Raw genomic sequence first — 23,615 nt, 5'->3', positions numbered from 1 at the left:
GTCTCCGATCCAAATGCCTTGTGTGTGTTTTCTTTTAATCCTCACTGACCCTATAAGTAATATATTATCCCCATCTGACACATGGGACTGAAGCACTGAGATGTTAAGTAACTCGGCAAAGGCCACACAGGTGCAAGTGGCAGTGCTGGGCTTTGAACCCAAGCCATCTAACTCCAGAGCAGAGTTTTGTGAAAGGGGGAGGGAAGATTTGGGATTTGAGCCCATCAAGGCCTCGGCGGACGTCAATGAGCCACACACAGGGCTTTAGGACAACAGCAGCTGAACAATCCACCTTGTCATCAATTGACTAGATAATAAGGACACAGACCCATCTGTGGGAAAGACTGTGACCTCCTACCCTCCTGCACGTGGGGAAAACACCATGGAGAGCATCAAAGGGGCAGAGCTAGCCCAAAGGTTTACCTCTGGTCTGTGCACTGGGGAAATGAAACCAGGAGGAGGGCAGGAAAAGCAGGCTGCAGCCTCCATCAGGGGTAAGTCATGCAAACTGCCAGCAGAGGGACTGGGGCTGGCCTGCTCTGTGCCCCATGGCCAGGGGGCCCTCAAGGGTGTTTCCCTCAAGTCAACCCGTCTGCAGGCTGGCTGACCTTGGTCTGGTGTGACGACAAGATGCAAACTGGGAAGGGGAGGGGGTCACAGGGTGGCCGCCAGCCCAGCTCTGCCAAGAACTCCCTGTGTTATCTTGGGTGAGCTATTTCCCGCTCTGGGCCTCAGATCCCCTTTGTTGGCAAGAGGAGGACCGGTGCTCTTCTCCCTTCTGTTTGAACTCCTTGGGGAGGAGGGACAAACGAAGAGGGCTTCATATAAATACGGAAGTTTACATGAGCTTTTTGATGAAATGAAGAAACCAAAGCCTGTCCCATCCATTTCCAAGGCTTCCACCTCACCTACCAGCACACCCTCCCCTCCCAGGCCTCGGCCAGAGGGAAGGCGCTAAGGGAAAATGGAGACAAAGCAGAGACACTCCAGAAGCAGTGACTCCCTCAGGCTCCTGGGCATTCCCAGACCTCCCCAGGATTTCCGCCTCCCACAGGGTGGGCCCAGGGGTCTTCCAAGGCTGAGGACGAACTCTACCTGGTAAAGGCATTAAGTGGTTCCCTTGCCGGGTTCCTTGGAGTGTTCCCATCCATCCTGCTGACCCGCTGCAGAGCTTTGATCACTACTACATGAAGGGCTTCCTGAATGCTTTCCTGAGGACATTGTTCCCCACTCCAGAGTCATCAGGGTCAAATTCATCATGGGCTATGCTGCTCCAGGTCCTACCCAGTGGGGAAAGCCAGCCCTCTGCCTGAGCCCCACTTCCCCTGGGAAAAGTCAGCCAGCAGTTTCTTTAGTTTGGCTCATTACAGCCTCGGGGGAAGCAAAGCTGCAGTGAAACACCGCAGCTGTTGGCTCAAGGCCGCCAGGCACCTCAAAGCACACACCTGGTAGCCCTGCTCCCTGTCTGCCTGGGGCCGGTCTCCGCACCCCAGCATCTCCATACCCACACTCCAGCCCCACTACCAGCTCCAACCTAGCATCACACTCAGGGGTCTCTTAATTCATTCAACATTTATTGAAAATGACTGCAAGGTCCTCTGTGAGGGGCAGAGAGGTAAGACTTTGTCCCTGCCCTCAAGGAACTCACAGTCTGCAGGGGACAGACACATGCCCATCACAGCGCCTTGTAATAAATGCTGCAGCAGGGAATGAACACAGGGCGCCAGAGAAGCACGGACAGAAGGACGACCTCTGCTTAGGGCAGTAGGTATGGACTCACATCTGCCAAGTCCTGCAGCATAACAGTTCACCGGAGAGGCACGAGGCAGAGTGCACGCAGACGCATCAGGATCTGAACAAGCATCACGCACTCAGGAAACAGCGGAAGCTAGGTTCTGTCCTGGAGACAGATGGGAGGGAGGCTGGGGAAAGACGGCAAAAGATCTTGCATGACATGCAAGGGGCTTTGGTGACAAGAGCCACGGAGGTCTTAAAGGAGCGACCTCATCAAAGACATGTTTTGGAAAGAAAATGTGGCAGAAATAGGGAGGATTTTCAGGAAGAGATCAAAAGTTTAGGCAAGAGATATTGAGGGCCTGAAGCAGGGAAGTGTGATGGAGAAGAGGATGAATTCCAGATGTAGAAGCAGTGGGTCTCACAGGTTAGGGGGAAGGGCTAAGAGCTGACTTGAGCCACAGGAAAGAGGAGACAGACTCTGTGTCAAATACCGTGCTGGGCATTTTACAAACATTCTCTCAATCTTCACAAGAGTTATCCCCATTTTACAGATGATCCTTAGAGAAGTTACATGAATTTTCTAGTCATACCAACTAGATTACAGAGTTAAGCTTCAAACCCAGGTCAACACTTCGAACCATCAGACTATATGGGAACTCTAGACAGGGATGTATAGTAAGCTGTTTCAGACAATGATATGGAGTTTGGGGGAAATTTACCACTAGAGATAGACACTGGGGAGTCATCAAGGTGGATTCAGGTGGTGCTTGAAGCCAAAGATAAGGCTAAACCTGCCCAGTAAGAACAAAGCCAAGAATGAAGCTAGGAGAACACTCGCATTTACAACAGGAGGGAGTGGTGGCAGGGGAGAGAGCTGGAGGAGGAAACCGAGATGGTGGTGATGTCAAGAGAGAATGCCAGGAAGAGTGCTGAACATGGCAAAGAGCTATAGGATGGCTAGGACCAAAATGAGGATACGAGACTGGCAATTACAAAGGCTTTTAGCCAAAACGGCTTCAGCACTGTAGCAGTCGAGGCAGAGAGCAAGCAGCAAAGGGCTGAGAGGAGTGCAGGGATGGGGCTGGGGGCTTGAGGAGCTTGGTGTAAAAGGAAAATCCCACGGAAGGGTGCCCCCAGAAGCCATCAGTGGAGAGCACCAGGCAACAGTGTCATGCAAATTTCTCCAGCTGCACTTGGCAGCTCAGGCCCAGAAGAGGACAGAGGAGCCAGGGTGGGCAGTGAAGGGACAGGGGCCGTGGAGAGAGGACAGAAGGGCACAAAGGACTTTGGACTCTTCTAGACAGAGAGCTGTCCTTGCTGGGAATCCAGTAAAGATTTTTTAAAATCTCAAATCTTTGGAGGACCCATTTGGAATTTTTAAACAAAAAACAAAGCCAGAGTTTACCTTTGCATTATGTAAAAAGGATGTGATAAACAGATTAATGTTAACAAATTTAACTCAAGAAGGATAAACTTTTTAAGTACATCGGAGGCACCACTGGAACAGGATGCAAACCAATACACTACTTACTAACCACTCCTCTTTACTCTTAAAGCTGACTCCCCAAAGACTTCTATTTAGCCAATCCTTTGGGAGACTGTACAGAAAAGGAATAAGAGGGCATTTATTTCTAGTTCATTCTTCAGACTGGCTGCCATCCCAGTTTGATGAAAGTGAGGTTTTCCCAGGACATAACACAGCCCTTGCACGTTTTCAAAGCACTCTCTAAACTGGTTTCTCACTTGTACACTATCAGCAGGGAACACATCAGTATTCCCATTTTGCAGGTGGGGAAACCAAGGCCAGGAGAGGAGAAGGGGCATGCCGCAGGCCACCCAGTTCTCTTGCCTCCAAGTCCAAGGCTCTTTCCTCTACCCATTCTCCTGATACATGACACTCTTGGGCATTCTGCAACACCTTGCTCCCCATGCCCCATCTCCGACCTTGCAGACAGCACCGATGGAACCACTATGTAGCAACATGGGTCTGAAGCCCGCACTCCTCCCAGCTTGGTTCTCACGCAAGGCGGTCCTTTCTGTAAAATACTCCTAAGCAGCCCCCAACCACCAGGTCTATGAGGGTCTGTTATCACTTTTTGTGTGTGAGGAAGATTAGCCCTGAGCTAACTACTGCCAATCCTCCTCTTTTTGCTGAGGAAGACTGGCCCTGAGCCAACATCCATGCCCATCCTCCTCCACTTTATACGTGGGACGCCCACCACAGCATGGCTTTTGCCAAGCGGCGCCATGTCTGCACCCGAGATCCAAACCAGCGAACCCCGGACCGCCGAGAAGTGGAACGTGCAAACTTAACCGCTGCGCCACCGGCCCGGCCCCACTGTTATCACTCTTGCAGCAAGGTTGCTCTCTCCCTTGGATCCCCACATCCCCAGGGTCACAAGGATACATGCAACTATTACAGGAAATGGAAGCTTTTCCTGCAATAAAATTAAAGCGGCTAATATTTATGGAGCACCTACTGGCTGCGACGGACTCTGCTAGGAACATTACATACATTACACTTTAGCCTTGCAACAGCCCAGCAAAAATAGGTATTCTTATCCCTGTTTTATAGATGAGTATATAGCCCAAGGTCATTCAGCTATTGTTGAGACAGTATTCACAACCCAATCTGTCAGAGTCCAGACTCCACTTGATTTATACTCCGCCACACAGGCTTACCACCCTACAACTGCCTAGAGAGCCACCCCAAAGTGGAAGAGGACATTTAGGCAAGGCAGGAGCTTCTTCATTTTCACCACCTGGCTCCGAGACTCCAGGGAGGCTGGTCCCACGGGGTCTCCCTCGGCTGACAGCCCCATCAGCCCGGGGCCCTGGAAAGCTGACAGGAGTCAAAGGGCTCCCTGGCAGGCTTGTCCTGGCCGCTGCCCAGCTGACTTGTGCTAACACAGCAACAGGCACAGGAAAGGCTCTGGCGAGAGTTGAAAAGCACCAGACAGTGGGCTGCTGAGGGCAGAGACGTGATCCCTGCCGTGCTCAGACAGGATACCCCTGCTCTCAAGCCACTGCCACTGGGCCGGGAAGAGACCCAAGGCGGGGGCAAGCCAAAAGCCCCAAGCACATCGACTTCCTAACGTGCTTCTCTGAATCGTGACTGCTGGGCCAGTCCAAAAGAGGGCCACCTACCTCTGAGGTGAATCAGCAAGCCTGGAAGAAAGCCAGCCCAGGCCCTGGTTCATCCCACAACCCTGGCCTGCCTCTGCCCACAGCCACATACACCCTGCTTCTTCATGTCACCCGAGCAGAGGCAAGAAAGTGTGCACTGTCCTACAGCTCCAGGGCAGCAGCAGATCCCAGCCAGCTCGTGGGAAAGAAAGATCCAGCTGAGAATATTAATAGACTTGCTGGAGGCAGAAATGCACAGAGGGCAAGCCCTGGGAAATAAAATTATTTGAAAGGGGGCACAAAGTGAGGCTGGAAGAAGGCAGCAACTTGCATTTCCAAGATAGGGCTTCCTCAGCCAGGCACTGGGAGGAGGTACCCCAGTGCTTATTCTAAAATATCTGGAAATCCAAAAATGTCTCAGTCTGTGGGAAAAATTTTTTGGTGTTGTTTCTGTAGGTTTTCTGTCCTCTAATGTTTTGCTTAGGCTGATACTAAACTAAGGATGTGCTGGATGCCCAAGAGTGTTCTGAGGAAAACCAATCCTGGGATCTAATATTTGCCACAAGTGTTTAAACTGCTAAAAAAAACAAAGCATCCTTCTTGGATTTCATTAGAAGGAGCGGGGCACTTTGAGAGGTCGCCAATGGGTCAAGTTAATCCCATGGGTATGTTAGCATGCTTGGAACTTTTTTTAAATGAATTGTCAGCATTCAAAAATCAGTTTACACACACACACACACCAAAAAAAAAATATGCACAAAAATCTGAATTTCTAGCATCTTTTAGAAAAAACCTGAAAAATCTGATATCACCAGGCAAGCAACACAATTGGAAGGAGCTGCATAGCCACTGCCCCCGTATGCAGGCCTGTGCTTTCTAGTTCCTGGCCCGGCTGGCTCATTTCAGCCACGTGGCTGACCCCTGCAGGCATCCCAGGTTGCTGCTCCTGGTCCAGCCCCGTGATGGGATCCCAGGCTTGGTCGTGCTCAGGACTGCCACAGGGCGGCAGCACCGGGCTGTCAATGAGGCCTGCCCAGCAGCCAGAGTCTGTAACCAAGCTGAGCTTAGCATATCCTTTCAGCACCAGAAATCTCACCCTTACTTCAGTAGCAGACACTTCTTCCCCAGACTCCCCATCACGTTTGTTCCCTGAGAAGCAAGAGCAGCTCGTTTCAACATTCCCGTTAGGCCTCAAAGATGGAGGGGAAGCCACTGACTTGACCTCCTTCCTCCTCTCTCTGGCCACCACCTTCTACATCCTTGCAGCTCCTCCCACTCCACAGCCAGCATCTCTACCTGTTCAGGAATTCGACCCTCACCCACCTGTTGACACCACCAGGCCTCAGATCCTGAGATAAGCAACAGAGCAAACATTTTAAAGGCAGTTTGTTCTTCATCAAATGCTCGTTACTTGCCTTTGCTCACTTAGGTTAAACGTCAAACTTCACAAGGCACTAACTATGTTCTTAAGCCTCTTCCTGCCTCTGCTCTCACTCCCCTTCCAGCCTCACCAGCGACACCTTAAGTGGTAGCATGTAGTACAACCTCCCACAGCCCTCTGGGAAAGACATTTGGTATTATGCATGGAGACCCTTAAAACTGCTCATTCCATTTCATCCAAAATGCCATTTACTGTTCCTTCCATTGAGTCCCAAGTGCAGGGAAAGCCTTACATAAGATTGTCTTTGCAGCATTTATACTAGTGAACAACCAGAAACCCAAACATCCAGCAACAGGAAAATTATTAAAAACAAACTATGCTATATTACCACTTGATGGGCAATTATGCAGCTATTAAAAACAATTTGGAAAGGAAAAAAAAGGGGGGGGGCAGCCCTGTGGCCGACTAGTTTAGTTTGCGCGTTCCGCTTCAGCAGCCCAGGGTTTCACCACTTCGGATCCTGGGCGCGGACATGGCACCACTCATCGGGCCATGTTGAGACAGCGTCCCACATGCCACAACTAGAAGGACCCACAACTAAGATATACAACGATGTACCAGGGGGATTTGGGGAGAAAAAGCAGAAAAGGAGAAAAAATAAATAAAGAAGATTGGCAACAGTTGTTAGCTCAGGTGCCAATCTTTAAAAAAAAACCAATTAGGATTATGAAGATCACATGACAAGATGGGAAAATGATTATATGAAAAACTATGTGAAAAAATATAAAATTAAATGTACAGTAATGATCATCTAAAAACACTATGCCAAGAATTAGTGAAAGATAACAAAATGTGAACTTTTTAGCTGCACTAGAGCCCTGGGACTGTGGGAGCCCTTTTTTTAAAATCCCTACTGGATGTTCTCTAAGGGACATCTATTATTGTTAGAGGGGAACGTGTGTGTGAAACCGGCAATTTTGATAATAATCGTTAAGCCCCCAGGTCTCCTCTAATTCAGACTCTGAGAGGTGCTATAAGCCTCTCGCGATCATGATAAAAGTGCTCTTGGGATCCTGCGCCTCCAGGATTCAGTGCACCCACAGGACTGAAGCAAAGCCTCCAGGCCCCGGAGCCTGGAGGTGAAGGCGATGTCACCCCACCCTGAAACACCTGCTCCTGCACAACTCCTACGGAGACCCCAAACACCATGTGGAAGACAGCATTAGATCAACACGGTTCTCAGATGCCACTTTAATCACGTTTTGCGCTACATAGTGATGGGGTGGCTGGAAGATGGCGATTGTTTTCAAGCAAATTCACCTGCCCGGAGGTGAACAGCCTGGGCTTCCAAAAACAGAAAAATGCTTTCCCTCCCCAGGGAATCCCCCTCCTGAGCTGACGGGACAGGATTTCAGGAAGAATGAGCGCAAAGGACAGGAAAAACTAGTGAGGGAGCTAGGTCGACTTGTGAATTCTTCCCAGCGCAAACTGGCACAAGACACGTAGGTGTCCCTCCCAAAGGCAACACCCCAACCCCAGCCACTCCCACTTGAGGCCGAACCGCCTCCCCACGGAGACCGAGAGCGAAACGTTCATTTCTTCACACCGTTCCCAGCAGAGCAGTCACAAGTGCAGAAGCCTGAGCGGTTGTGGCCACCATCCAGCAGACGCAGCGTTGAGGCCAGAAGCCTCAAGGGTCTTCCTCTTCACGGGCCCTCAGCTGCCACTGTGCCTGCCTAAACACAGCAGAGCAGCCAGTACGTGTGTGGCTGGGTGGCGGGTGCAGTAGGGGCCAGAATAAGCAACAGAGCAAATCAGATGTGGGTTCTGGGGCTGGGTTGACATGGTGGCAGGACTAGTCATGGCCCACGCAAGGACCCACGGGGCCCTGCGTCCTCCATTAATTCTTCTCGGGGCGGTTTCTGTTCAGGACGGCTTTAGGGGCAAATTCCAGCTTGTCCTTAAGGCTCACCACTTGGGTGTGGTCCTTGCCCAGCAGCTCATCCAGCTTGCGGTCCTCCCGGCGCTCTGAGATGCTCTTCTCCTCCTCCACAGGCTGGGGTTCCTTTCCCCTGATGAACCATTCCAGGTGGTAGCCCACGGCCCCGACCACAAAGGCAACAGGAAATGTGACATAAGGAGCATAGGTACGCACCACGGTCCAAAGCACAGGCCACATGACATCTGCAGAAGAGCACAGGCAGCATCAGAGAGAAACTAGCACCTCCTGCCCACCAAATACGGACAACCCACTAGGGCTCTCCACTTCTCAGGTGGCCCGGCACAATTCACTGAGCATCCACCCTAAGGAGAGTAATGCAAGGGGGAACCTGGCTTCATGCAGCAGTTGGGTTCCTGAAACGATCTAGGAAATTGTGAAAGATTCAACTGTTAGGGCAGGGAGGAAGAATTGCTATTTTATGTACTAGACTCTTTGACATTTATGCAAATTATGCAAGCATGTATGGCAGTGTTCCCCACGAGGGGACCTCTGAGCCTTACCTAAGAAAGCTTCAAGCCAATGGAGACCTCAGGCCCCCGTGCCTGTTTGCCAACATCTCAAGAACGGGAAAGAGCCTTTCTCCGTTCTACACAACTTCTCCATGAGCACAGCCAGCCGCTCTCTCCCCATCACACACAATCCCATTATGAGTCTCCTGGCTGCAGGACAACGAGCAGTAGCTCCTTCGCCTCACATAAAGAATAAGGAGCACATTTACGCAGCCAAAATCCTAATCCACTACCCAAGCATTCTGGATTTTAGGTAAATAAATAGATAATTTTTCTTTCCTATTCTGAACTTGATTTTTCTAGCAGTGACACAAATCTATACTTTACAAATCTGCTGGCCAAACTCCTTTCAAAATACACACTCTTCAATTAAACCCATATCCTCACGTTTGCATAATAAGCTCCTAAAAATGTCACCAACCCATTATGCATACTTTGGACATATGAGGACTTGGAAATTCTCCGTAAAAAAAACCACTGTACCGGGGCCGGCCCAGTAGCATTGTGGTTAAGTTTGTATGCTTTGTTTCAGCAGCCCAGGGTTCCCGGGTTTGGATCCCAGGGGCCGGCGAACACACTGCTCGTCAAGCCATGCTGTGGCAGCATCCCACGTACAAAACAGAGGAAGATTAGCACAGATGTTAGCTCAGAGACAGTCTGCCTCAAGCAAAACAGAGGAGAATTGGCAACAGATTTTAGCTCAGGGCCAATCTTCCTCACCAAAAACCAAAAAACCACTGTACAAGCCACGGCAGAAAAAAAAGAAGTGGAATGGCCCCAGGGCCTCCTGAAATGAAGTAAGACAACACCAAAGTAATGTAAAAACACACAAACTGGGTCACTCTAATAGCCATTTAGTCTCAAATGATTATTACCACTATTAACAATTATCAAAGATTATTCACAATGATCATAATAATGATAGCTACCATTTATTGAGTACTTATTATGTGCCAGACTTGGGGCTAAGCACTTTATAAACACTATCTCCTTTAATCCTCATGTCCACGCTATGAGGTAGATGGCATTATCAAAGGGTTAATTAAGTAGCTTGCCCAAAAGTCTCAACTAAAAAATCATTCCATTTGTGCCCTGGTAGGTATTTCTCCAACTTGGCTATGTCCGGTCTAACGTGAACAGTGGACACCTTACCAAAGACTGAGATGACGCTCTCCGTCTCTTTGGTTCCAGTTCTCTTTGGAGGAATCCCAGCATTTTGTGGACCCAAGAAAGACTATAACGGACCATCATCAGGGAAAGTACTGCAGCAGCTCCAAGATTCCCCTCCCAGCCTTTCGTCTTAACACCAGGCACTACGCTGGACAATTCATACACTAGTCATCAACTGATCTTCACAACATCTCTGGCCCAGATTTTTATCTGAGGCCACAAAGGCTCAGGGACACTGCGTCAACTTGCCCGAGATCACCAGAAGCGATGGAGTCACTGATTTTGAACCCAGGTTCTCCAACTTCAACGCCTGTGTTCTCTCTAGTGGAAAGAACACACTGCAGATAGATGTATGGTTTCTGTCCAAATCCTGGACTTGAGGAGAGCTTCCTGCAATTTTTTTCCCCATCCACTTGGCATTTCACTACCTAGAAGAGCTTCCCTTTTAGCAAACTCTAAAATTATTTTCAGAGATTTATGAAATTATAAGATTTGGAAGTTGTTTAAAAGCACCCCCTAAGAATCACTAACCTACTACTTCTCCATTTTCTTTCCTTTTAGGCAAGTTCTCTCTTTATAAGCAAACACTTTCCCTAAACAGCAACTCTCCACTAAGATTTCCAGTTTGTCTTAAAATATTATCAAGCACGAGTCCACAACTACTATCATCTCTCATATGCAGCACAAGGTCTCTCTCTGTCGTCCTGCTCACATTCTAATCTTTCCCAAATAAGTCAATTCATTTAGTCAACACTTACAACCACTTTCTCTGTGTCAGCCATTGTGCTGGCCTACCCCACCAGTCTGCGTTTCTCAAAACGCTTGACGCTCCAAGAGGGCAAAGACCATGTTTGTTCGGCCCCACTGTGCCCTATCCATCCCTCTCCTCCTCCACTCCACCTGGCAAAAAATGCTCCAAAAGTTTGTTGAATGACTGACTGACAGCTCAAGCAACGTACTAGTGTAAAGCCACAGCAGTCATTCACCCAGCCGCCCTCAACAGGCGGCAGCAGGTGCCTTAGCTGATTACGAGAAGCCGGATAGTCTAACACGTCATCCGCAGGGCATCAAAAAGAAAGAGGCAAACGTGTCTGGCAAATACCGTGAGGCATATTTCCAGCCCGGCATGGAGGGGGCCTGAGAGTCCGGTAAAGGTCAACTGAGTTGCCGGGAAACCTGCCCTGGTACCGGGCCCTGGGGCCCAACGAGACCCGAAGCCGCAGCCCGAAACTGGCGAAGAGGACAGAGAAGATCTGAGCCGGGGGAGAATTAACCCTGACCGTCACTCAGCCCGGGGCAGGGATGGGAGCGCACTTGAGGGCAGGGTCCACGTACCTACCCTTCTCCCTCCTCGGGGCTCCCGCTCCCCCGCCCTATCCCACCACGCTCACGGGCACGCCTGCGTCCGTCCTCACCCACGTGCCCGACGCCGAGAAGCCCTCGCCGCAGAGGGTCCCCGAGCTCCGGGAAGAGAGGGACCCGTCAGGCCAGGCCGGAGCGGACACTCGCGATGACCCCTCCCCCTACTCAGAGGTCACGGCCCGGAGCCGTCACCATGGCAGTGGGCAGCTCCGGCAGCCGCCCGGGGCGAGGGAATGCCCGCCGGGACCGCGTGCTCACCTGCGCCGCGGCCAGCGATCCTCGGTCCGGCCCCCGCCCTCCACCCGCCGCCAGGAGCACCGATGTCGCCACTCCCAGCGGCCCGCGGGCCTCGCCCCGGGGCCCCGCCCCCCGGCCGCCGGCTCCCTCGGAGCGCAGGGATTGGCTGAGCTCCAGCCAAAGGCCCGGAGGAAGCGAGGCGACCGCAGCCCGGCCCCGCCTCGCGGAGATGGTACAGCGCCCCCTAGTGGCCAGGAGGTTTACCAGTGACGTCCCCCCGTGCTTTTTCTCGCGGGGAGAGTGAAAGGTCGGTCAAGCAGGGGTTTATTCAACTGATGTTTATTAGGCGTCTTCTAAGACCTAGGTCTGGGCGCGCAAAAACAAAAGACATGATCCCTGACCTCAAGCAGCTCTCTTTAGCAGAATATAGTTTAGTGCTTAAGAACGCTTCAGATCTGGGCTAGCTTTCTAGCTGTGTGACCTTGGGAACATTATTCATCTGTCTGAGCCTCCTTTCCCTCTTATGTGTAAAGGTAGTAACACCTGTTTCACAGGATGTTGTGAGGGTTAGAAGAGATGATGTATGTAAAGTGCTGTACCAGGCACATAGCAAGCAGGGAAAGAAATGGTACGATTGTTAGTCTACAAATAATAGAAATACAGTAAAACCTAAGTCTTACCTAGTGGGTAAGATTTGGCGCTCTAACCAGGGTGCCCCAGGTTGTTTCCCTGGTCAGGGAACCCCACCCCCCACATCCCCACTCCACCCCGCCCAGTCTGTCAGTTGTCATACTGTGGTGGCTGTGTGTTGCTGTGATGCTGAAAGTTATGCCACCGTTTTCTCAAACACCAGCAGGGTCACCCATGGTGGACAGGTTTCAGTGGAGCTTCCAGACAAGACAGACTAGGAAGAAGGACCTGGCCACCACTTCCAAAAACATTGGCCATGAAAACCCTGTGAACAGACGGGGAGCACTGTCTGGCATAGTGCCTGATAGGTGAGAGGATGGCGCGAAAAGACCAGGCAGGGTTCCACTCTGCTGTACACAGGGTCACTGAGAGTTGGAGTCAACCCAACGGCACTAACAACAAAAGTCTTACCTGACCCCTCAGGCACAGATATCCACTCCCTCCTCTGTGTCCCCGCTGCGCCTTGTACCTACGTCTGTTTTATCACAGATGGAAACAAACGCCAAAGCTCAAGCTCGGTAATGCCCCCTCCCAGCCCTGCCTTTCCACCCTCAGCCCTCTAGTCTCAGCCAGGCATATTTATTTATCTTTAGTAACACATGCTAAACCCCTCGTATTCCCCCGTGCCGACCAAACTGTTTCACACCTCGGTGCCTTTATTTATGTTGTTTCATCTACCTGAAAGTGCCCTTCCCACCTTTCTTTAGCCAAGGTCGCTCTGGCTCATTTTTCAAGCTGAAGGGACACCTCAGTAGGAAGCCTCCTAGACTGCATAATCAGGTTTATGGATACGCTTTTCCTCTACAATCTCGAGGAGCTCAATGCTAACCTCTGGCAGTGGAGATGGAGAGAAAGGAACAGTATAAAGAAATACGTGGAATAGCAGACCTTGTTCACTTATTGAATAGGTAGAGGAGAAGGGAACAGAACTGCCTGGAATAACTAGCATTCAGTAAGCCAATTAATGTGTGATAGGCATTGGGGATGCAAAAATGACTGAGACCATCCCTGCCCGCAGGAGTTCTCTGGCTGACCAGGAAGAACACAGGTCTAAAAACATCAATAGAACAGGAGAAATGTATCAACAGAAGTATGCACAAGTGGCACAGAGAAGGAGCCCCGGGAAGAATCGGGGAAGGCTCCCTGGAGGAACTTGCCCTTGACCGGAGTCTCCAGTGATGGCTAGCAGTTCCATCAGGCAGAGCCGAGTGGGGCTTGAGAGCACAGACTTAGGAGCCAGACAGATCTGGGTTCAAATCCCGGCTCTGCTGCCTCCTAACTCAGAAAAGCTATTTACACTCTTCGTTTTAAAAAAAGACAATAGTAGTACCCACCCCCTAGGGCTTTTCTGAGTACTAATTCACCAAATACCTAGAAAGTGCTTGGTTGGTACCTCCTAAGTGCTCAGTAAATGGTCACCGGTATGGTCAGTATCCTCCAGATTTCTTCCTCCTTCTGTAATATCCTATGTCCATTTATGGCATTACTTATTCACTAAGTTAAAAACCTGAGTGGCATCTTCAAGGCCTCTTCATCTTTGCCTATTCCCCAGATCCAGCACATAGCACCTCTGCCTCCTGAATCTGATGCCTGAATCTCTCAGATTCATCATCATCATCTATGACCTGGACCACCTTCACGACTCCCTCAGTGGTGGTCTTGCCTTCCATTGCCCCCTCCAGTCCATTTCACTTCTCTTGGCCAAAGAGTCTTTCAAGAACTTAAATAAAACCATGAAATCTCCAGCTTAACCCCCCTCCCCATGGTTCCCTTTTGGCCACATCTTCTCTATGCCCTCTACCCCTCTGTCCTAGCCTGTCACCTCTCTCCAGTCTCTGCTCTTCCCATCCTTCTCCACACACATACCCTTCCATGCCTTTGCCCAAGCTGGTCCTGTTGCCTGAAATGAACATCTTCCCCTCTTTTTCTTGATTGCAAAACTCTATTTCATTCTGCAAGACCCAGTTCTCTGAGTCTGAAAGCTTTCCCAGACCCCCCAGCTGCTAGAGGCTCCCTCCCTGGTCTCTGCAGCCCCTCTGGGAGAGCAGGCTTCCCTTTGTACTGTACCTTTCTGTTTATGTGCCTGGCTATGCCAGACTGCGAGCAACTCAAACACAGGGACGGGCTCTAATCCTTCACTTACCTATGGAGCCCAGCACAGCTACCCAGCCACAGCACCCCAAGGAGACTCCTCTCAACATCAGCCCACACAGGGAGATCTTAGACTTCATGTCTGCAGCAGGATGCCCACACAGTTGCAGGTACTGCCCTGGTCCTCTGTGCCCACTCCCATATATCTCACGGTCCCTGGGAAACCTGGCCCAGTTTCTGGGAAAAGACATAGACCCATAAAAAAAACACATACTGTACTATGAGAGTTAAACCCAGACTCAGCCACTTCCCAGCTTTGTGATTTGGGGTAAGCTGTTTAACCTCTCCAAGCCTCAGTTTTCTCATCTGTAAAATGGTGCTGATAACAACAGGATTGCTCTGAGTATTGTCTAGTTCAAACCTCATCCATGTCCCAATTTCAGAGATGAGAAAACTGAATCTCAGAGAGGTAAAGTGACCCAGCCAGAGCCTCACTTGGCCAGTCTGGGGAAACAGACAAGTGAGCATTTCCAGTTGAAACCTTTAGACCGTCCTCCAATCTAAGTGTTTCCACACCTGGCTGCCCAGCAGAACCACCAGGTGCACTTGTTAAAAACTCATTTGAGGGCAGAGAGTCTCTTCACTAAATCCTGGATAGGGCTAGGGAATCTGTTTGGCATAAGCTCCAGGCTGATTCCTTTGTGGGAACTGGGATCATATGGGAGTCCTCTCCACCTTCCAGTGGTCTCACAGGAGTGTGTGTGTATGATCTCTTGCTTTTCAGGTGGTCTCCCAGACCAGCCTGTAAAATATCTGTTCATGCCACTCACCTGTTCAAACTCCTTCTGTGGCTCCCCATGGCCCTCAGGGCCCAGACCCACCTTCCTCAAACTGACCCAAAAGCCCAGCATGATCAAGCCTCTGCACTCCCAACGCCTCTTTCTCCTCCAGGCCTTTGCATGGCTGTTCTGTGATTGTGGATCATTCTTCCTAGCCCCAGCCGCCCTTCAGTGGCTAATACCCAGTCATCTTCCCAGCACTCACCTTTTATTGTAACTGCTTGTTTACTTGTCTGTTGTTCCCATAAGACCGTTAGAGCCATTGAAGTAGAAACTACACTTGTTTAGGGCTATCTCCCCGGTGCTGGACAGTGCCAATAGGAAATCTTGAGAAACGTTTGCTGAATGAATGAGCAGAATTGGCTAGTGTGGCCCATGCTGTGCGCCAGGCTCACATCCAGTGTGGCCCAGAAGAGCAGCCAACCCCTTGGAAGGCTTTTTCTCCTGTCTCAGGGGCATACATCAACCCCAGGGATTGGAAAGGTGGCTTTCTGGGTGAGGGCTGCCATCAAACTCTTTCTGGGCTCCGAAGGCTGTCGAGCTAAAAACTCATGGTTTAGCATTCGACAGACCCAGGCCCACCTCTCTTAGCCCCGCCTGTGACTTTGGACAAGTCCCTTAAGCTCTCCTGAGCTTCTGCTGTCTCACCTGTCCTAAGGATGAGCCTCATGCATGTGAAGCACTCACCCCCTGCCTAACCCACAATAAGCACCCCATAAATATTAGTCATCACCACTGCGTTTGGGTTGCCATTTAGCTTCCTAGGAAAGTTGTGTTCTCCTCCTCCTGTGCCCCCACCAAAGTGCCCACCCATAGGAGGCATCAGAAAACGTGATGCACTTAATTGAAGAGTTTTTCTACTGCTGATCAGGAATGACTGGAGCAGAGGGAACAGTGGGCCTTTAGGGGAAAGGAAACCAATTATTTGTCCATATCTGAGAATAACAGCACCCCCTGTTTATTGAGCACATGCTGTGTGCCAGGCACCGGGCTCTGGGCTTCCCTCTCTGCGGGGGCTCTGGGCTTCCCTCTCTGCGGGAACCCTGGGAGGCAGAGAGAGAAATGGACTGAGCTAGGAGGAGTGGAGAGGTCGAAGTCCTCCTCTCTTCACCCCATCCGGATCCCTCCAGCACTGCTCAGGTCTTCTGTGGCCGCCAGAGGGCCGAATCCCCTTTTCCCTGGCTGGCCCAGGCAACCCCCGCTCTCCCGAAACCAAGAGCGTGGGCTCCCAGCCGCTCCTCCCTCCACCCACTGTTCCCCACGCACGGGGCAGAGGTGGCTTCTTCTGGAGAGAGCAGGTGGCTCGAGTGCAGTTCTGCCGTTTTATTTTTCCTGGGATACTCAAGGGGGTGTGGGAACAGCCACAGGTGTGGTGAGGGGAAGCCCCCATCTCCCCTCCCCAGCAGCTGGGAGAGGGGAGAGGCCCAGGCGCCCTGGTCCTGGGTTGGTCCAGCCACTGTGGTCCCTGGGCCCGGTGGGCTGAGGGCTGAGGGTGGAGCGGGCTCCTAGGCGGGGTTCGGGATTCTTCATAAAAAGCCACGAAGCTTGATTCCCCACGAAGCCCAGCCCCGCGGGGTGGGGGGGACGCAGAGCCCAGATGGGGGACCCGGCCCGGCCTGGCCCGTGGGGGGAAGTAATGGTAGAGATGGTGCCCATGGGGAGGAGGTGGGGACGAAGCGTCGGACCAGGAGGGAGGGGAGTCCAGGTGGGGGCGCAGGGCGGAGAGGCACGGCCCCCAGCCCAGCCCGGGCGCCTTCGCGTGGGGTCAGGAAGGTAAAAAACCCACGAGAGTGTGATGGGCAGGAGGGGCCGGGGCGTGCGGTGCCGGCGGGGCGGGCGCACGGGGCGGCCCGCGATCACAGTGACCTCGACGCTGGGTGTACAGTACGGGTAGAAAACCGCGGGCCCGGGCTGGGCGGGCCGGGCCGGTCACAGCCTGGTCTGGGCCTCGGGGATGTAGATCTCGATGCTGTCGGCGCTCTCGGTGGCCGAGCTGTGGCGGAAGGAGGCGGCGCGCTTGGCCGCCAGGAGCCGCTTGCGCGCTTCCTGCCGCTGCCGGTCCACCGAGTCCAGGGAGCGCTCCTTCACCGGCACGCCCCGGCCCCGCGACGGCTTCTTTGGTATCGGCGGAGGGACCTTCTTCTCCTCCTGCCGGCAGAGGGGGCGGCGGCTTAGTTCGGCGACGGGGTCCCACCCCGACTTCCCAGTTTACCCCCCACGGCCCGGAGGGATTAACATCTTGTGGCTCCGCCACGTGGGTGCGGTTAGAATCCGCCAACACCTGAAGCCCCAGATGTACTTGTTCTGACAAGGTCAAACCCACATTTTTCATTAAAAAATAATTGATTTGATTCGAGCGCCCCCTGGTGGAGCCGTTCTGGAGCACTCCCTCCGGGGAAGCGGATGTTTTCATTCCAGATGGGGAGGAGGGCAGCTCCCCCGGGCAGGGCAATGGGGGTTCACATACGAGGCCTCTGGGCCCCATCACAGACAAGGTCTCACAAGGTGAGATGAGGGCTGAGGGGACCCTCAAGGTCGCCTCTGGGCCTCGGTTTGAGCTGAGGGCAGTCTGCCCTTCTGGAAGCTCTAGTTCTGCTTCCTCAAACTGCAGCTGGTCCAGGGTGGCTGCAGGCACCTCAGGGTTCTGGCAGCTCAGGCAGTGATGAAGCCAAGCAGACGGCAGTGACCAAGAGTGCGGTCATTGTGGAAGAAGAGGGTCCCCATCACCTGTCCAGGGCTGCCTTTGCTGCCCATGGGTCTCTTCTCCTGCCCCTTCCACCCCTCCACTTTGGGGAAGGGCATTTTCCCAGGTCTGGCCTCTTGGCTTGAAGGGACCTCCCCCCACCTTAGGTTCCAGGAGTTTCCAGCTGTTGGCCTTGAGTTGCTGTAGCTCCAGGAACTTGAGGGTCACATCCTCGATAGAGAGCTGCAGGAGGTCCCAGAAACCCGCCAGGTCCTGGAAGGTGGGCACAGGGAACGCAGTGGGGTCCTGCAGCAGAGAAAGACAGAAGAGGGACAGCCAGTCAGCGAGGTCTGTGCTCCAGCCAGGATCAGAGAAAGCCCCACCCACCCTTACTGTCAGGAAGCTCAACTTGGGAGAGTGGAGTAGGGCCTGGGAGACAGGGAGACAAGAAAGAGCCCAGACTTCTCTCTCGGGCACAAACACCTGGTCTCACCTCCAGGCATATACACACTTGGCCTCCTACAGGTACACACATCTGGTAGGCTCTCCATTCCTGGGCACTCACCATGCTTTGCTGACACAGCCGGAAAAACTGCTGAACCTTCTGGGACAGGAGAAGTTGTGTGCTGCCCACGGCACTGCGGATCTTCTCCAGGACTGGAGAACAGAAGGAGATTTAGGGAGAGCTCTCCTTCCCCCACCTCCAGGAAGTCTGCCCTGAATGACTCTGACCCGTCCATTATCTGGCACTGTCTACCCATCAGTCTCCTCCAATCCCCTCCCCATCCCATCCTCCAGTTCCTAACAAGCAGCTCCTATCCCATGTCACCAAGACGGAATCCTCAGACACTGATGTTTCTTCCTTCATATAACTGGCATTTCTTGAGTGCTTACCCGCCTGTGTCCTTCTTCCCTCCCACGTCACAGAACAGATGGGCACCAGCTCCAGCCTAGCCCTATAGCCTCAGCCAAGCACTAGCTTAATAACTACCCACTGGCTGAACTTTGTCACTCATCAGTATATGATTCCTTGGCTCATTAAGAATTACTGAATAATTTCACGTGTGTGCCTCTTGTCTTCCCAGTCACCATCCCATCAACTTGGGGATTCCAGGGTGAGACTGTGTCTCCCCTCAGTCTGGACTTGCAGGGAACGGCCATGTCCTCCCTCAGGCCAGGGCCATGTCTCGGCTGAATCCCCTTCCCCTACGCCTCAGGCATGACCTGAAATTGTGCACTGCCTCCTCCTCTGCCTTGAAGTCCTGGTCGCAACACCTGGATCAGACCCAGATCCCCACACAAGCCCAGGTCGGAGCAGAATCCCCTTGACCCCCATGGACTTGGTGACTTGGACTGGCGGCCATCTCCTAGACGGCTCAGCCTTTTTGCCTCGTCACTTTCCCTGGTCCTAGCCCTGGCCTCTGAAGCTGCTCCCTACTTCCTTCCAAGAGCTCCCGGCATGCCCTGCTGCCAATGGGGACCCACCAAGGTTCGGGGCTAAAGAACCGAACAGCAAGGAAGGCACGCTCACACCCAACCAAAGTGCTCTCCCATTGTGCTGCTGGCCCGCTGCTCTCCAGTGAGCCAGGATGCCTCCACGCACACGAGGCCGGAGGCGCCCCCAGAGCATCCCACTCACTCTCCTCGGGCAGCTCATAGTCCTCCGCCTCGCGCTCCATCTGCTGGCACCAGTGCTCCAGCTTCTCCACCTCCGCCCTCAGCATCTTGATGAACCACTCGCCGTCCCGTGGGCAGGGGGACGTGCGGCCTGAGTCGGGGAGGCTACGTGAGCCCCGCTCCATCCAGGAGTCACGGCGGCCGGCCCCGGGGCCGGGGGTGGAGGCGGGGGCAGGGCCGGGCGACCCATCGGTGGCCGGCGGCTCATACGGCAGTGGGTAGCCCTCGCGGTAGGCCCACTGGCCTTGCGTGTGGACCGTGCGGAAGACTGAGTAGGTGGGGGCCCGGGGCCCGGGCTGGGGCTCAGAGGCGTGCCTCTGGAAAGAGCGTCCAAACTGCAGAGCCTTGTCTTCTGTGGCCACTGTGGCCAGGCCGGCCAGGCCCTCCAGCTCCAGGTCTGCCTGCACGCCGGCTGTCACACTGTTGGAGCGCTTGAACCTCGCCCGCCTGGTGAGAGAGGTGGCTGTCATCTCTGCCCCTGCCCAGTCTTATCCCAGCCCTCATCCCCTACTCAGGCCAAAAGGAAAAGGAAGGAGAAAGGAAACGTGCAAAATGATGAACATTAATCCACGACCTTTAAATATATCAGTCCTTGCAACGGGTGGGTACCTAATATACTTCATAACGCCTCTGGACAGCGGTGATATTCAAAATATTTAACTATCTGTACTCCATGGGCAGAACAGATGCTGGCATACACCAACCAGAACAGACACAGAGAAGTGCCAGGGCATCACCCTGCAGAAGCTGGATCATGGGGCAGACCAGAGGGGCCCAGGGAGGGTCTAGGGTGGTGGTTCTTTACCAATGAATACAGAAATACTTCAGCATTTTAACAAACGGTATGTCTTTGCTAGTTTACGCCAGCTGTGCTGGTATGTCCTCAGCCCTACAGAGAGATGAATGAAAGAAGGCCCAGAGAGGCCCATGGTCACCCAGAGAGCCAAGATTTGGACCCAGGGCTGCAGGCTGCACAGCAGAAGCACTTCCCACCACACAGGCTGCTAGAACATCAGGAAGAATTGCCTTGGAGCAGCTGCGGGGTGGGGGTGGCTGCAGCTGGGAGGACTTTTCCTCTGGGGACCCCCATGGCTCAGCCCAGAGCCTGGCCAGACACAGTCAGCCAGCCGGTGCCAGTGGAGTTGAATTAAGTTGTTGGCAGGAATAACACAGGGCCTGGAAATTTCTTGTCTTTGAGTTAATAATATGCAAATACTATGCAAAACAGAAAGTCAATTGGCCTTGTTCTTTTTTTTACCCCCCTGAGTTCAGAGTTGGGGCTCTTTTCTGTGAAGAAGTCAGTGGCCCCCTGAGGTGCATGAGGCTGATCAGCCAACACTTGAAGAAGAGGGAGTCAGGAGATGCGGGGGTGGCAGGGGAGGTGAACAGAAGTTTGAGGTTTGGAAATTCAAGGACTATAAAAGAAAGACCCATGTGTCCTAAGCTACTGCCACCCCCATATGGTCAGACGAGAGAAGGCCTTGGGGGGCCAACTCCAGGGGCCCCTCCAGCTTCCCAGGAGACTCCCCCAACCCCCACAACTTCAGCTTTCCTCCTGCTGCCCAGGCCGTCTCTCCCTGCCTGCCTTGCCTGCCTGCTTCCCTCCAGCTGGCGGGCTGCCTGCTGGGAGCCTGTTGCCATAGAAACCAGGCCCAGAAGGATGCTGCAGGACCCAGGAAAGAGAGATGCACTCATGTGCAGTCTCCAACGAGCCCTATGTCCCAACCCCCACCCAGAGGGAGAGAAAGCGAGAACACATCTGCATTGCTTCCCACATGGTCTTCACCTTGGCGTCTGCCCTCGTCAAGATTTGCATCACCCTCTGCCTTGACTCAGACCCCTCTGCCTCCACTCAGGACAGTGCAGAAGAGCACTGGACTAGGAGTCAGATCTGAGTTCTAATACTGGCCTTGCTGCTCTATGCCTTTGGGAAGTCACTCACTCTCCATCTAGGTCATCTACTATATATGTGTATTTAAAATATATGATATATATGATTATATATTATATGTAAATACACACACACATATATACACACTATATAAAATGATAGGAATGGACGAGTAATTGCCAAGGTACCTCCTCTCTCTAAAATTATACCTTGCATATTTTAAGATCTGGGGCCCAACATTCCCTCACCCATCCATACTGGAGTAGTCTTCCTGAAGCTGACCTCTGCCAACTCATTCCCCTGCTCCATACTCTCCCATAGCTCCCCATCACTAATAAGATAAAGTTCGTGCTTCCAATGCTAGCATCTACCCCATGCTGGCATATTCTCTGGATGCGGTCCTCCTCTCCAGCCTCTTCCCCCCTCCATTCTCCTTGTTCCCCAAGTGGCTTATACTAGCTCTCACTCTGAGCCTTTGCACATGCTATTCCCCTGCCTGAAATGGCATTCCTCCTGCTCGCTCCCTGTCCATTCCCTGCTCAAGTCCCCTCTTCTTCTGCGAACCTCCTGACCGCCCCCAAGAACATCCTCAGTACCGCACCTCCCTCAGCAGTCTTCTTGCATTTGGAGGCAGCCCCACTGTTCGGTTAAATTGTTCTGTCTGGTGAGAGTCTTGTGTGTCTAACTGAATTATTAGGACACATTTTGGTTCCCTTTAAATATTTTTGTGCCTTTGAGCTCCAGTTAGCTTTGGGCTCCTTCAGAGATCCAGCAGTTGCAAACCACGCAGGGAAAGGTGGGGCTTGCCCCAAGAAACACATTATTGAAGATCTGCCTTCCCAGCCTGCTTTCCTGTTATCCCCACAGGGACCTGTCCTTTGGCATCACTGGGTTTGCTGCCTTTCACCTGTCCTCTGAGGGGTCCAGAGAGGGTCATGCTCTGTCTTGATGGAAATAGGACACACAGTCTGGAACAGAAGCATAAGTGCCCCAGGCTTCATGGTTCTCAAGTGAGCTCTCTCACTGTGTTTACTTCAAGGAAGGCCAAAGAAGTTGAGGAGCTTATGGTATTACAGGAAGCACCATCTCCACCAACACTCCCAGCTAGGGGCCAGAGATTTGCACAGCTCATGCAGGAGTCCGCCATCCTTGTGCAAGTGGCATTTAGAACCAGCAGTGTGATTTCCAAAAAAAGAACAATGCAACAAAGCTCTAAAGCCCTGGGAGACACAGACATTTCAGGGGTGGGTGGAGATAGTGTAGCCCACAGAGGGGTCTAGGCCAGACAGGAAGAGGAAGAAAACGAGCAGAAAGTCACCCAAAGGCAGATAGAGGACAGAGGGTCTCAAGAAGGAATGAGCAGCCAACAGGGAAAATGCAGCCAGTTAAGAATGAAAGGTGTCCACTGATCTGGCAATATGGAAGCCATTGGCAATCAAGGCGAGAGTAGGTTTGGTGGAGGATGGGGGCAGACGCAGGTGGCAGGGGGTTGTCAGGAGGTGGAGAAAACTAGGCAAGACAACGCTTTCAAAGAGCTGGGTTGAGAAGGGAGGAAGAGAGAAGACAGTGTACCTTTAAGGGAGGAATATTTTGGTTGTCAATTATATCTCAATAAAGCTGGGAAAATAAGGGAGGGGTATTTTGTTTAGGATTGTTCTCATGTGCCATATCCCAAGGGGAGAGAACCTGTAGGGTAGGTAGAATAATGGCTGCCCAAAGAGGTCCATGTCCTAATTCCTGGAACCTCTGGATTTGTTACCTCCATGGAAAGAGGGACTTTACAGATATGATTACATTGAGGATCTTGAGATGAGAAGAGCCTGGATTATCCAGGTGTGTCCAAGTTAATCACAAGAGTCCTTATAAGTGAAAGAGGGAGGCAGGAGAGTAAGAACCAGGGAAGGAGATGGGACGACAGGATCAAGGTTGGAGCATGATGCAAGGTGAGGACTCGACTCGCCATTGGCGGCTTTGAAGACAGAAGCGGGCTACAAGCCAAGCAATGTGGGCAGTCTCTATAAACTGGAAAAGCTGACAAAATGGATTCTTCCCAGAGCCTCCAGAAGGGATCAGGACTGCCAACACCTTGATTCTAGCCCAGGAATCCCAGTTCAGATTTGTGACCTCCAGAAATGTAAGATAATAAACATGCATTATTGGATGTTGCGAAATTTGTGGCAGTTTATTACAGCAACAATAGGAAACGAATATAGCCTGTAA

General features: G+C 52.3%; 2 protein-coding genes across 5 annotated transcripts in view; both read right to left on the bottom strand.

Annotated features, from left to right (window-relative positions):
* Window positions 1-7,480: 7,480 nt before the first annotated feature.
* On the bottom strand, window positions 7,481-11,689 carry SMIM12 (small integral membrane protein 12). Of its 2 annotated transcripts, none has more exons than XM_014864017.3 (2): window positions 11,546-11,689; window positions 7,481-8,428 (listed from the first exon to the last, which is right to left on the bottom strand). In XM_014864017.3, the coding sequence occupies exon 2, from the start codon at window positions 8,421-8,423 to the stop codon at window positions 8,145-8,147; it is 279 nt and encodes a 92-aa protein (XP_014719503.1). In that variant the 5' UTR covers window positions 8,424-8,428; window positions 11,546-11,689; the 3' UTR covers window positions 7,481-8,144. The 2 variants fall into 2 exon arrangements, with proteins under 2 accessions (XP_014719503.1, XP_014719504.1); XM_014864018.3 differs by lacking the exon at window positions 11,546-11,689 and adding an exon at window positions 11,341-11,497.
* Window positions 11,690-16,452: 4,763 nt separating this feature from the next.
* The window catches only part of DLGAP3 (DLG associated protein 3), a 56,949-nt gene continuing 49,786 nt past the window's right edge, over window positions 16,453-23,615 (bottom strand). For all 3 annotated transcript variants that reach the window (XM_044770315.2, XM_014864019.3, XM_044770314.2), the window contains 4 exons: window positions 19,467-19,951; window positions 18,393-18,484; window positions 17,990-18,133; window positions 16,453-17,292 (listed from right to left, as the gene is read on the bottom strand). In XM_044770315.2, the coding sequence (XP_044626250.1) occupies window positions 17,074-17,292; window positions 17,990-18,133; window positions 18,393-18,484; window positions 19,467-19,951 (940 nt within the window). In that variant the 3' untranslated portion in view covers window positions 16,453-17,073. The remainder of the gene's footprint in view (window positions 17,293-17,989; window positions 18,134-18,392; window positions 18,485-19,466; window positions 19,952-23,615) is intronic.

Source organism: Equus asinus, chromosome 5 (assembly GCF_041296235.1).
Source record: "Equus asinus isolate D_3611 breed Donkey chromosome 5, EquAss-T2T_v2, whole genome shotgun sequence".
NCBI lineage: Eukaryota > Metazoa > Chordata > Mammalia > Perissodactyla > Equidae > Equus > Equus asinus.
This window is presented reverse-complemented; position numbering and strand designations above follow the sequence as displayed.

Bases quoted from the DNA above. Each gene is read 5' to 3' on its own strand.
- SMIM12 (XM_014864017.3), bottom strand. From the start codon at position 8,423: ATGTGGCCTGTGCTTTGGACCGTGGTGCGTACCTATGCTCCTTATGTC.